At 36.2% G+C, this 13,184-nt stretch overlaps 1 protein-coding gene across 1 annotated transcript in view; it reads left to right on the forward strand.

Moving 5' to 3' along the window:
• The window catches only part of LOC113466590 (multidrug resistance-associated protein 4-like), a 24,353-nt gene that overhangs the window by 8,924 nt on the left and 2,245 nt on the right, over positions 1 to 13,184 (forward strand). The window contains exons 6-11 of the mRNA XM_026822139.1: positions 3,508 to 3,664; positions 4,161 to 4,299; positions 5,492 to 5,602; positions 7,781 to 7,975; positions 8,468 to 8,754; positions 12,850 to 12,947. Coding sequence (XP_026677940.1) covers positions 3,508 to 3,664; positions 4,161 to 4,299; positions 5,492 to 5,602; positions 7,781 to 7,975; positions 8,468 to 8,754; positions 12,850 to 12,947 — 987 coding nt within the window. The remainder of the gene's footprint in view (positions 1 to 3,507; positions 3,665 to 4,160; positions 4,300 to 5,491; positions 5,603 to 7,780; positions 7,976 to 8,467; positions 8,755 to 12,849; positions 12,948 to 13,184) is intronic.

The following is a 13,184-nucleotide window of genomic DNA, read 5'->3' on the forward strand; positions in this document are numbered from 1 at the left end:
TAGAAGCTTAACCCATCCTTTAGAGCTGTCTAGCCCCTACACCTAAGCCTCGGATTGGGCTTTTTGTGTATGGAGTTAAGCTGTAGAAGGGCGAGGTAAACCTAGACTCCTAGACCTCTGACAAATGTAGTGTGCCTGAAGGCATGTGTTCTAATCCACTCAACCCCATTGTTATCATGGGTGATAGATATATGATAGATCTATGGGGTATAGGGTGTTAAATGTTTCGTGGGTTTAAGATCGCAAGAGAAAAACTTCTGTGCTGTGTGGTCCAGTGCAAAAATTAAACTGACTTTATTAGTTCCCAAAACTCATTGACCACAAAAATCCGGAACCCAGCTGGCGAGTTAGCCACTATTAAACATCCCCCCTCAAAAGCTTGGAGAATACCGGTCCGGAGCACGTAATGGTCTGCCATAACGACTTGTGCGAGGAAGATTCGGCTCCTGACTTGTGGAACTTGAATAACCAGTTTTGGACATTTCAGAGGTGTCATTTTCCAAAGTTTCTTCTTCAATGTCAGATGTTTCATCAATTTTCGAACCTTCATATTCCAACACCTCTTCATGACGATCCTGTCCACTTTGTGTAGGAGATGATCGCCAAAACAGTGAATTTCTAAAAACACGAGAACGAATTGGATTTGAACAGTTTCCATCGCTTTTCTGGACATTCGGCAAGGGCTTCAAGGAGTATCTGTTTCTTCTCAATACTCGAGGACCAACTCTTATCCAATAAGAGCGTACCCCTGCTGTTCCTTCAACAATTCCATTTCGTTTGAGATCCGTGATCCAAACCTTGTCACCAATGTTGAGTTTTGGAAGCTCTCGAACACCATGTCGTCGATCATAGTTCTCTTTGTACTTGGACTTTCTCTGTTGATCTCTGATTCGAAATGAAGCATCATCATGACTATTGTGTTTCAAGTTCATTCCATGTGTAGGGAGAACATCTCTTAGTCTTCTCCCGAACATCAATTCAGCCGGGCTTTTGTGTAAGCCTGGAATTGGAGTATTCCTGTAGCATAGCATAGCTAGACTGGAGTCTTCCGTTTCATTTTTGTTCATTAATGTTTTTGCGATTTTGACACAAGCCTCTGCTGCACCATTACCTTGATGATGATAAGGGCTTGAAACATTAACGTGAATAGAATATTGGTCAGAGAATTTTCTAAACTCTGGAGTTAGGAACTGAGCGGCAGAGTCAGCGCGTAATACTTCTGGAATTCCATAACGTGAAAAACAAGCTTTCAGCTTGTTGATAATTTCATTTGAAGTACAATTGTTCAGAGGAGCTAATTCGAAATACCGGGAATACAAATCAGAAGCCACCAAGTACCATCGATTATTCTGTTTAAACAAATCACAGGAAACAATTTGCCAAGGTCGGTCAGGAAGTTCTGTTGGCAACAAAGGTTCATGTGGATTGTTAGCAAATCGAACACAAACAGGACAGTTTTTAATAAAGTCTTCTATATCTCGCAACATATTTGGCCACCACACTGCATTTTGAGCTCGCAATTTGGCTTTGTTCATACCTAAATGTCCTTTGTGGCATTTAGGTTCACGAACGTGAAGGATTAGACGGTCTGAGGTTTTCGAAACCATTCTTTAACAATGTAGAAGGCAGGACAGTTACATGTGCACCACTAATAAGTCCCAGTTCTTGATCAATTCTCGGTAATGGATGATTCTGACGTTTGATATTGTCATTTAATCTTGTTAGATCTACACAAATACGCACCGTATTGTTCTTCTTCGGGACCACCACCATGGGAGAACACCAATCAGTCGCATAATCAACTGGTTCAATAACACCTTCCGCTACCATGCGGTTGAGTTCAGATTCAATTTGAGGTCGTAAAGGAATTGAAATTGTTCGTGGAGTAGTGATTGCATATGGTTTTGCATCGTCATTGAGCTCAATCTTGTATTCACCATCAATGGAGCCCAATTTGTCAAAACTGTCAGCATAGAGTTTTTTCCATGGAATTTGTTTTGAAAAGCCAATTTCATGTATTCTCTGGAACAATCCCAATGTACGAATAGCTGGTTTGCCAAGCAAGGCTCGAGATAGCCCAGAAATGAAATATACCGTTTGAGTATGAATTTGATTATCATATTCCAGAGTAACTTCTTTGCAACCAACAACATTGAGTTTCGTGTGACCAGCAGCAAAGAGAGGTTGATTAGACGGTCTGAGGTTTTCGAAACCTTTCTTTAACAATGTAGAAGGCAGGACAGTTACATCTGCGCCACTATCAATCTGAAAGTTGACATCAACTCCGTTGACTTTGATTGTTATTTCCCATTCATCAAAATTATCTTTTGGGATTGGGACATCGACTTGTAATACAGAGTTATCTTCCGTACGTTCAGAATTGTTGTTAACAATTTTGACCATTTTCTGTTTACATACAACTTTAAAATGGCCAGGTTTCCCGCAGTTCAAACATTTTGCATTCTTAGCTGGACAATCTGCACGTGTGTGGGAAACATTATAGCCACACCAATAACATGACTCGTGTCTGGAACGAGAAAATCGATTAGTACGGGAATGTCCGGGATTTCTATTGGTTTGTCGGTCGAACCTCACTTGATCAATGGAGGTTTCTTCTACAGCTTGATTTGGACGAAACAACGTTTCTTGTTGTCGTTTGACCGTTTCGTATTGTTTCACTTTGGTCGTCGCAGTCGCCAACGTCAAATCACCATCAAGCTGTAACATCTCACTCAATTCACGGTCGAGGACACCGATGACGATTTGGTCTCTAATCAATTCATCACGAAGTGGACCGTAATTGCATCGTTGACTCAGCTTATGAAGATCCGTTATGAAAGTTTCAACTGCTTCTCCTACTTGTTGGGTTCTTCGGTTGAAAACCGCTCGCTCATAGATCACGTTCGCTTTCGGTACGAAGTAACTTTTGAACCGGTCAACCACAGTGGCGTAGATTTTGGCATCGTCAGGTGATAGCCCAAAAGAATCGAAAATATCCTCAGCTTGAGGTCCCATCGAGTAGAGGAGAGCGCACACTTGCTCCTCCGGGCTTTTTGTGAGGAGGCCCGATAACACTCGGTAACGCTCGAAGCGAGTGAGCCATTTCGGGAAGTCGGACGAAAAATCGTACGCCTCGATTGGCGTAACATGCATATTGTTCGGCATCGGAAAAGTTAGACAGATCCCACCGCTGCCACCATGTTTCGTGGGTTTAAGATCGCAAGAGAAAAACTTCTGTGCTGTGTGGTCCAGTGCAAAAATTAAACTGACTTTATTAGTTCCCAAAACTCATTGACCACTAAATTCCAGAACCACTAGCTGGCGAGTTAGCCACTATTAAACAGTTATGAGGTGTGTCGGTACAAATAAAATGTGCTAATACCTAAAGAACAGAAAAAAATCAATTGTTACAAAGTTGTGGACATTTTTTAATTCTTAACTAATCATCAGAAAACTTGAGTCTATTATTATATTTAACTATCTTCATCATAACCTATTTGCCCTCAGCTTACGCCGGTAAAATCACATGCAGATATCGGATGTCGATAGCCAGGAAGACAGACGTTAGAGTTAGACTGATGGATGAAGTCATCGCTGGCATTCAAGTCATCAAAATGTACGCCTGGGAGAAACCGTTTACAGCTCTGGTGGATCAAGCTAGAAAGTAAGTTGATTGATAAATATTTCTTTATTTGAGTAGTGTAAATTGGTTTTTTTTTTTTTTTTTTTTTTTTTTTGGGGTTTTATTGAGGACTGATAGATTCCTTGAGTTTTTTGGTCGCTTTTTTTTTTTTTTTTTTTTTTTTTTAGGAGGTTTTATAGAGGAAACTGTAACTGCCACGGTCTTATCGTCCCGAAAGCGAAGAGAGAAGGAAGACAAAATAAGAGAAAGCCAGCCGTTCCGAGAACGAACATTATCCGTTCAGGATAAAATCCGCCCCTGTCGGGAATCGCACCCGCGGCCTAGCGTTTACAAGGCAGACGAGCTACTAAACTGGCAAAAAAAAAAAAAAAATGGGCTTAGAAGGTCTTAAACTTGGTTGATATTAAAGCTTGGATAAAAGATCAAGACAAGTCAATCAGCTTTTAATCTAAGTAATTTATCTTCAAAGTGTGGCCGCTGATATAAATATTATATTTTGTTCTTGTGATTTCTACAGGATTGAAATCGGTGTTGTACAGAAGACATCTTACCTGCGAGGTCTCTACATGACTTTCAACCTATTCACAACTAGGATGGCACTGTTTTGTACCCTGACATCTTTCATATTCTTCGGTGGAAGGCTTTCCACAGATAGGGTAAGTCACCATCAGTAAAATGTCTTTATTTCATGAATAAATAAATCATCAAAACAAACTAAATAAGTCTTCATAATTATTTTGTTCGGAAAGCTATTCATTCAGCGTTGAAAGAATAAAACCTTTTTTTTTTCTTAGAAGTCGTTCATAGACTTGGGAAAAATACCTTTGTATAATTATCTGTTATTAAAATAATAATAATAATAATAATAATAATAATAATAATAATAATAATAATAATAATAATAATAAATAATAATAATAATAAATAAATAATAATAATAATAATAATAATAATAATAATAATAATATAATAATAATAATAATAATAATAATAATTGAATTGAATTGAAAAACATAATAATATTAATAAACAAACCAAAAATATCTAGATAGATGAAACTTCATTTGAAGGTCAATTTATACAACACAGTACAACAATACTCGAGCTTGAATTCCCCCTATACAAAGTTTGCTGAGGTTCATGATTACATAAATAAAAAATAAATGCATGAATAAATAAAAATGAAATGACAATATAAAAAAAAAAAGATTCACTTCCGTTGAAATGAATACTGTAACCAAGCTATGTACAATACTGTAACTACATAGCTATAAATATTTTTATTTTTAAATTCATCCTCGTCGAAGACAAAAATAAGTCGGATGTCAATTTGGAATTACATTTCAGTGCCTTCAAAAACAATATTTCATCTTTTCTATTGTTGGAAACTAAATTAAATTTCCCGATACCTTGCAGTTTCCTGGTTTGCTAAGAAAAAATGACACCCCGCAACCTTTGCGTCAATTCTCATTAAGCATACAACCACAGAATAGCATCAATATCTCAGGAAAAACGTCACTTTTAGTATTTTCTTTCATACTCTAACATCTTATGCAGTTGAGGAATTAAAATCTAAATATACTGCACCAATGGAAACTACTCTTATAAGTAGCTTTTACACAAGTTCAAGGTGTAATACCTACAGAAAAAATTACAAATAATTAATTTGAGAAGTAAGGTATATACAAATACAAAAATAAATACTTAGTTTATTTCATTTATTTATAAAAAATAGGTTAAGTAGTCTGGCGACTACTGCTGAGTGCCTACTTACCAGATTTTCCACCAAAGTTAATTTTTTACTACCTAATAGGTATTTTCATTTGCTTTTTCATGCAATGATTTCAGGTGTTCGTAGTAGCTGCCTATTTCAATCTCTTGGCTCATACAATGTGTGGAATGTTTGTTCGTGGTTTTGCTGAAATCTGTGAGGCATTTGTATCCATAAGCAGACTTCAGGTAAACTAGCCTATTTCAAAAAATCGTTTATTTAAATTTACTAATTAAAATAATACCTAGGTACTCGTAAATATAAATTCCTATCCAAAAATGTCGTCCTATAAAATTGGTGAGATCAGAAAATTAAGGCCAAGTCTGCATTCCCAGTTTTATGTCTGCTGAAAATGCTGAATCTCAATTCCTTCAACCTTCCCTCAATTTCAACTTGGCTATGTTTTTCCTACTCAAATAAATAATTGAACGTGAAACCCCTAAAGAAAAACATAAAAATGGCTCGAAATGTTTCGTGTAATATACACACTGGCGTGCTGAGGCCGGAACTTGGCCTGGCGCACTGGATAGAACCCAGTAGTATAATTGCTAGGGTATTATAAGATACACAACCGGAAAGACTCCGGTTCGAATTCCAGAAGCGACATCGAAAATTGAGTTAGAGGAAGACCATTTATAGATTAAATAAGAAAAGTAAATCCTTTTTATACTGTGCCTGAAAACACGTTGAGCTTAGTATATTTCGCAAATACTTTCATGTCAAATTTCCCTACGTCATCTCACAAATTGGACTATTAATAGCTGCTAATCATGTCATGATTTCTTCTAAACATATTATAATATTACCTCATGTTTCCTGAGTCATGACTCATGACATTTGTAAAGCGTGAAATGTAGAGCGCAAAGATCTTTGTGCAATAGTCTCGAAACCCATAGGATACCGTACCCAAAACGCTGACAGCGGATAAACTAGTCTCTGACACACTATCTTTGCGTCGTGCGTCGTAGACATGTATATTATTTATTTAATCAAAACGTGAAATGTAGAGCGCAAAGATCATTGTGCAATAGTCTCGGAACCCATAGGATACGGTACCCAAAACGCTGACAGCGGATAAACTAGTCTCTGACACACTATCTTTGCGTCGTGCGTCGTAGACATGTATATTATTTATTTAATATACCTTGTTTATACTGTCGGTTAAGACTAAAAAGTTCTGTTATGCGAACACAATCCAACAAATACGTGTAGAGGCATAGACAGGCGAAGATCAAAAACAATACATAGATAAAATAAATTTACATATTTAAAACATGAAATAGTCCCCCCCATGGGGGGGAGAGGGAGGGCGAAATTGCTCCCATAATGGCCGCGACATTTCCCCTGTAACCACCACGTTGGGTGAGAAATGACCACACCTGAGTCAAGTCTCTCTCATCACCCTAATGAAGTAATAAACATTGGAAAATATACATGAACCTACCTAGTATTATCCAATTTGTGAAAGAGGTGAGGGAAAAATAGAATATACCTTGTTTATCCCGCTCGAATAAGACTAAAAAGTCCCTTTTCCCCAGCAGTCTAAACAAGGTCTCGTGTATTTTATGGGTTTATGGGAAAAATGTACGTCCTTGCCAAATTAGGTGTTGTATTGAAACTTTTATTTCGGCCAAATACCTATATGAGTACCCAACACTATTATCTAAGAGAACATACTGTGTGTTGGCCTTGATAGGCCTTTTTTTCTTTTCTTTGGTCCGATAATTTTGAGGCCTTTTGTTTGGTCCAAGGGTTACAACGATTCAAAAATATGTATTTAAACCTAAACTGACTTCTTTCATTAATTGGACTGTTTTTATATATAATATAGGTAGGTATCTAACATTTTTCACGAAATTTTCAAATTTGAACTGAAAATTCTGAGGGGGGGGATATAGGTAATTTTATGGGTAAGTACATCACACGAGAGGTGAATTTTGTTATTTTTGAATTATGCACTTAGAAAATCTATAATGGCCTTTTTAAGCGCGTATACCGCAGTAAAGGTCAATTAGCCAGCCTAGTTAGCTTCGAAGGTAGTACTGCCTGCCTTTAAGCGCCAGGTCGCGGGTTCCACTCCCGCTCGGGGCGGATTTTATCCTAAACAGATAAGGTTCGTTCTCGGAACGGCTGGCTTTCTTCTGTGCTCTTTGCTTTCGGGATGATAAGGCTTTGGCAGTTACAGTTCGCTTTATCAAACCTCTTGAAAAAGCACACTTCGAATCTACATTAATTTGCTGAAAAAAAAAAAAAAAAAAAAAAAAAAAAAAAATAATCCCATTTTTTTTTTTAAACATTTAAAAATTTTTTTCCTTAAAAAAAAAAAAAAAAAAAACTGATTCCATTATGCTTGTTCAACATTTCAGAATTTTCTTCTCTTGGGAGAGCATGAACCTCGGAAGATCAACTCAGTTCATTCTAACGGCAAAGGTCATGTATCGTTGGACAATGTCACAGCCCAATGGTCACTTCAAAATGCAGACCTTACTCTGAACGCTGTATCAATAACCTTCAAACCTAAACAACTGGCGTGTATCATTGGCGCCATTGGAGCAGGAAAGGTAAATTTAATTTATTTTGTTTATTAATTTAATCGTTCAATTCTGAAGAGGTAAGCATTTAAAGATGCCAATCCAACATTTGGTGATATTGGAGCACATCAGGGGGTGATAATCTGAAGGTTGGGAGCTCGTTTTTATTTTTTTTCCTCCTTTTTCTTCTTCTTCATCCTTCTTCTTCTTCTTCTTCTTCTTCTTCTTCTTTATACAAGAATAATAAGTTCAGATAATTTTAATTAGAATGTTCAAAATATTTTGGTCAAAAGGGTGCCAAAAACCTTTGCTTTGCTCTGATTCCAATGAATAAGAATTAAAAATAATTTAATCGAGTAGCGACCAGTGGCAGCATTACCAGTGTAAAAAGATTATTGAAACATGGAAATTTATTGCAAAGTAGGCACTTAGTAATGCTGTGATATCCACAAAAGTTGTGAAAAAGCTCTGCTTTCAAATAATTTGAGATTAGAAATAACCCAGGTAACTTTTCTGTTCCAGACCTCACTTCTGCACATAATTCTCAATGAACTCCGTATATCTTCAGGGAAAGTGTCGCTAGGTGGGACGGTCTCCTACGCTTCTCAAGAGCCTTGGATATTTGCCGCGACAATTCGGCAGAACATTCTGTTCGGTTTGCCGTACCTGCGGCGAAGATACGCGGATGTGATTCGGGTGTGCGCGTTGCAAGATGATTTTGATTCGCTGCCCAATGGAGACTTCACGGTGGTGGGGGAGAGGGGGGCGTCCCTCTCGGGGGGACAGAAGGCGCGAATCAACTTGGCAAGGTAAGTGACCAGCGGGCTATAATGACTATCATCATTTATAATTTCATTGCGAGCGCGGTTACTTCAGGGGTACCTAATATTAGGTATTACCTTGATAGAACCGTGATTTCATCAGAGGGTACAGAAGACTGTCTCCACTGATGCAGGTCGTAGAAGCTCTCTGTCTTTTGTATCTCTCTATAAGTACCATGTTTTCCAAAACCTTGGAAACATTAGGTATACTTTTTTTCGGGAAACTTTTGGAAACAGAACCGGTTCCCTTTTGAAAACTGAAATGGCGCCCGTACTAAACCATAGGAAATCTCATATTGTGCGCCATCGGAATCGGGTCGGTTTCCGAATGTTTCTTGAAAAGAATATGTATACCCCAATGTTTAAGATATTCGCTAACACTCAATCTTTAGAAGAAGAAACCAACCGAGTAGCTCAGTTGGTTAGCGTGATACACTAGGTATCCGGAGTTTTGCGGTTCGAGTCAAAATCCAATCACGATATACGAGTATTACGCGTATAGGTAAACGATCAAAGAATTAAATGATATAATGTACCTCTAACTAAAAGGCAGTTATTTGTGACAAGCATTAATGATTATAATACAGTTAAAACTCTAAATCCTTGGAAAATACAAACCCACGCCATTTGGTCGTCTGATGAGTACCTTAACCACTTTGCAACCAAACCACATAGGTACAGATATGCAAACACATTTAAACATCCTCAACGAAGAATCTCCGGTCTTCAAACTGTGGCAAATGAAAATATTGAGGAAAAGTTCTCCCACCTGAAAAGATTAAAGTGCACACAAAACGTCTGTTATAAAATTAAATAAGTCGGGATTAAGATGACTTAACAATGCCGCATTGTATCCTACAGAAAGTTGGCTCGTGAAGCGGTCTTCAAACTGTGGCAAATGAAAATATTGAGGAAAAGTTCTCCCACCTGAAAAGATTAAAGTGCAAACAAAACGTCTGTTATAAAATTAAATAAGTCGGGATTAAGATGACTTAACAATGCCGCATTGTATCCTACAGAAAGTTGGCTCGTGAAGTCAAAGTCGATCTAATTTAGAAGCTCGAGTACTAGCTCAATATGTATTACGAGATTTCGTTGTTTATCAAATTAATTAATTATTAATTAATTATTTAAATTAAAATAATTTTGAATTGCTGCCCATATCGTGCTAAGTTTGACATAGAATAAAGTCGAACTAATACAAATGATGTAATCCAAGAATGATGGTAGGAAAATTATCCTGTCTGATGTCTTACTGTGAAAGTTCAAACCACTTGTGCAAATAATAATAATAAAAATCATAGCACTAGGTTTGTTACTCTCTTCACCAACCACATACCTACTCGTATTACTGTTCAGTGGAAAAAAAAATTCTCTGAGTAAAAGCAGGATATCATATTTATAGTTTAAAATTCCAACATATAAACCTCCACCAGGTCTTTTCCTGACGGTAGCGTCCCTAACATTGCAACGTTCCAGTGGAAAAATATGCTTACAGATTTCTCTGAACATAATATTATGAACTCGATAGGTAGGTAGGTACGTACATTCCTTGAATTAGTAGGTATTATTTATAGCTCTATAATGAGTGTAACATGATAATATTATAAGTATCTACTGTAACCTGTAAGAGTGCAGGCGAAACAATTAAGGACCTTCTCCCTACTGAGATTATTATTATTACTATTTATATTATTATTATTATTATTATTATTATTATTATTTGACAAAGAATAAAATCGAACTAACACAAATGATGTAATCCAAGAATGATGGTAGGGAAATTATCCTGTCTGATGTCTTACTGTGAAAGTTCAAACCACTTATGCAAATAATAATAAAAATCATAGCATTAGGTTTGTTACTCTCTTTACCAACCACATACCTACTCGTATTACTGTTCAGTTTAAAAATTCTCTGAGTAAAAGCAAGATATCATATTTATAGTTTAAAATTCCAACATATAAACCTCCACCAGGTCTTTTCCTGACGGTAGCGTCCCTAACATTGCAACGTTCCAGTGGAAAAATATGCTTACAGATTTCTCTGAACATAATATTATGAACTCGATAGGTAGGTAGGTACATACATTCCTTGAATTAGTAGGTATTATTTATAGCTCTAATATGAGTGTAACATGATATTATAAGTATCTACTGTAACCTGTAACATGTAAGAGTGCAGGCGAAACAATTAAGGACCTACTCCCTACTGGGATTATTATTATTATTATCATTATGTCTTTATTTTATTATTATTATTATTATTATATTATTATTATTATCTCCGGGGGGCAAAATCCCTTCTCGTGGAAAGACTTGGAAAAAAAGAGATGAGTGTTTCACCGCCGTTTTTATTCCGTAGCAATGAAAAAACTGCTACATTAGACGCATGTGGTCTGTATCGTAGCATGCCCATCCCGTACTTTACCGCCCTACTTTGATCTCAGTCTATCTAATTAAACTTTAACTTTCAAGACCAAATTTTCCTGTTTACAACACGAGCCTCATTTGTTATTAGATTTCAGACTAACAACTTGTTTCTTATATGCAGGCAAAATAATTAAAACGAAAACCAAAGTATTAATATTAAAAACTAGGAATACAAGTCTTTCCCTCGGCTCTCCCTTTCTCTCTCTCTCTTTCCCCTTTTTTAAATCTCTTTCCCTCCCTCTCTCTCTTTCTTTTTATTTCTCTTTACTTTTCCTTCCGTTTTCCTCTTTACTTCCAGTTCTTCTTCTTCCTTTCCCCTTCTCTTTCTTTTTTTTACCTTCCTTCCTGTTTTTATCTTTCTCCTTTTCTCAGTTATCTCCCATTCCTCTTTCTCTTTACCTTCCTTCCTGTTTCCTTCTTATCCTTCTGTTTTCCTTCCTGGTTTTCGTTATCTTCTTCTCTCCCACTTCTTCTTTTATCTTTTCCTCTTTACTTTTCCTTCCTGTTTCTTCTTCTATTTCTACGTATCTTCCTGTTTCTTCTTCTATTTCTACTTATCTTCCTGTTTTCCTTCTTCCTTATCTTCCTCTTATTCTGTACGTTTTCTCTCACACTTTCGTTCTACCATGTTAACACAATATGAGTACCTACGTACCTAGCTTCGTAATTATAATGAAATTAGCAAAGTTTTCAATCGGAACTTTCAAAGCGCGAAAATTTTCAAGAAGGACTGTGAGGTATTCATCTGAATTCTTACTTAACTATCCTTGTCTTATATCTGCTTACGTGTTATACCTACTAGTAACAATAATAAGGTATTCTGCCTGTAACATCTTTAAGGCTCTGGTTTTCACTTTTTTGTGAGTATTTTTTAGATTAATTGTGGACGTAAAGGAAAAGCCTTGAACTTGAAAATAGTAAAATAAATTGACCAATACATATAGCTAAAAAACTCCATTAGAGTTGGTACCAAATTTGCGGTTAGCGCGGTGCACTCAGAATCTGGAGAATTGTGGTTCGAATACAAGTTTATAAAATTTAGCGAGTTGTATTGTTTACGGAACGACAATGAAATTGTGTTAAGCATTCATACTTGACACAATTAAAATTATTATTTAATCCCACTTGGCTCATAAGCTCCTGGATATTTTCAAGTGATGCAAAAGGGCAAAGATCAAAGAACCTCGTGATAATTAGATAAGCCATTTATTTTCGACAGCAGTATAACAGCTCTAACGGTACAAATGACGGGAAAGTCAAGCTGCCAGCTTTGTTTTGAGTAATTAGTTTAGGGAGGTATAGAATTTCCATAATTAGCAAAGCAGGATATTGATAATTTAATTGGCAGCTTTGACTGTTAGGATAAAGGGACCTTTCAGTCTCATTTTAGTTTTTAGTATTATTCGTAGCAGGTATATTGTTATTGTGTATGTAGACTAGGGGAAAAAAAAAAATACAACAACGACAGCAAAAACAACAACAATTGTAGGTCGCAGTATAGGTAAATTAAAATACAATTACGATTGCAAATGCATTTTTTACAACTAATTATTACCTATATCTATTTTATTTTTTCAACTGTAATTATTATTGTGTATCCATATATTTTATGATAGTTTATGTTCAATTATTTTCTATTGATCGTTCGCAGGGCAGTGTACAAGAACGCCGATATTTATCTTCTGGACGATCCTTTGTCAGCGGTGGACATGCATGTTGGCAAACATCTGTTTGAAGATTGCATCTCTGGTGAGTTAGAAAAAAAATCGATGAATATATTAATTTTTCTTATTTTATTTTATTCCACGAACAAACTTGTACCCACGAAAAAAAAAAAAAAAAAAAAAAAAAAAAAAAAAAAAAAAAAAAAAAAAAAAAAAAAAAAAAAAAAAAAAAAAAAAAAAAAATTTGAAAAAAAAAAAATCGTTATACCCATAGGGGGTATCATCCCCATGATTAATTCACCGGGAATAGGGTTGATATTCA

Source organism: Diaphorina citri, unplaced genomic scaffold, assembly GCF_000475195.1.
Source record: "Diaphorina citri unplaced genomic scaffold, Diaci psyllid genome assembly version 1.1 scaffold298, whole genome shotgun sequence".
NCBI lineage: Eukaryota > Metazoa > Arthropoda > Insecta > Hemiptera > Psyllidae > Diaphorina > Diaphorina citri.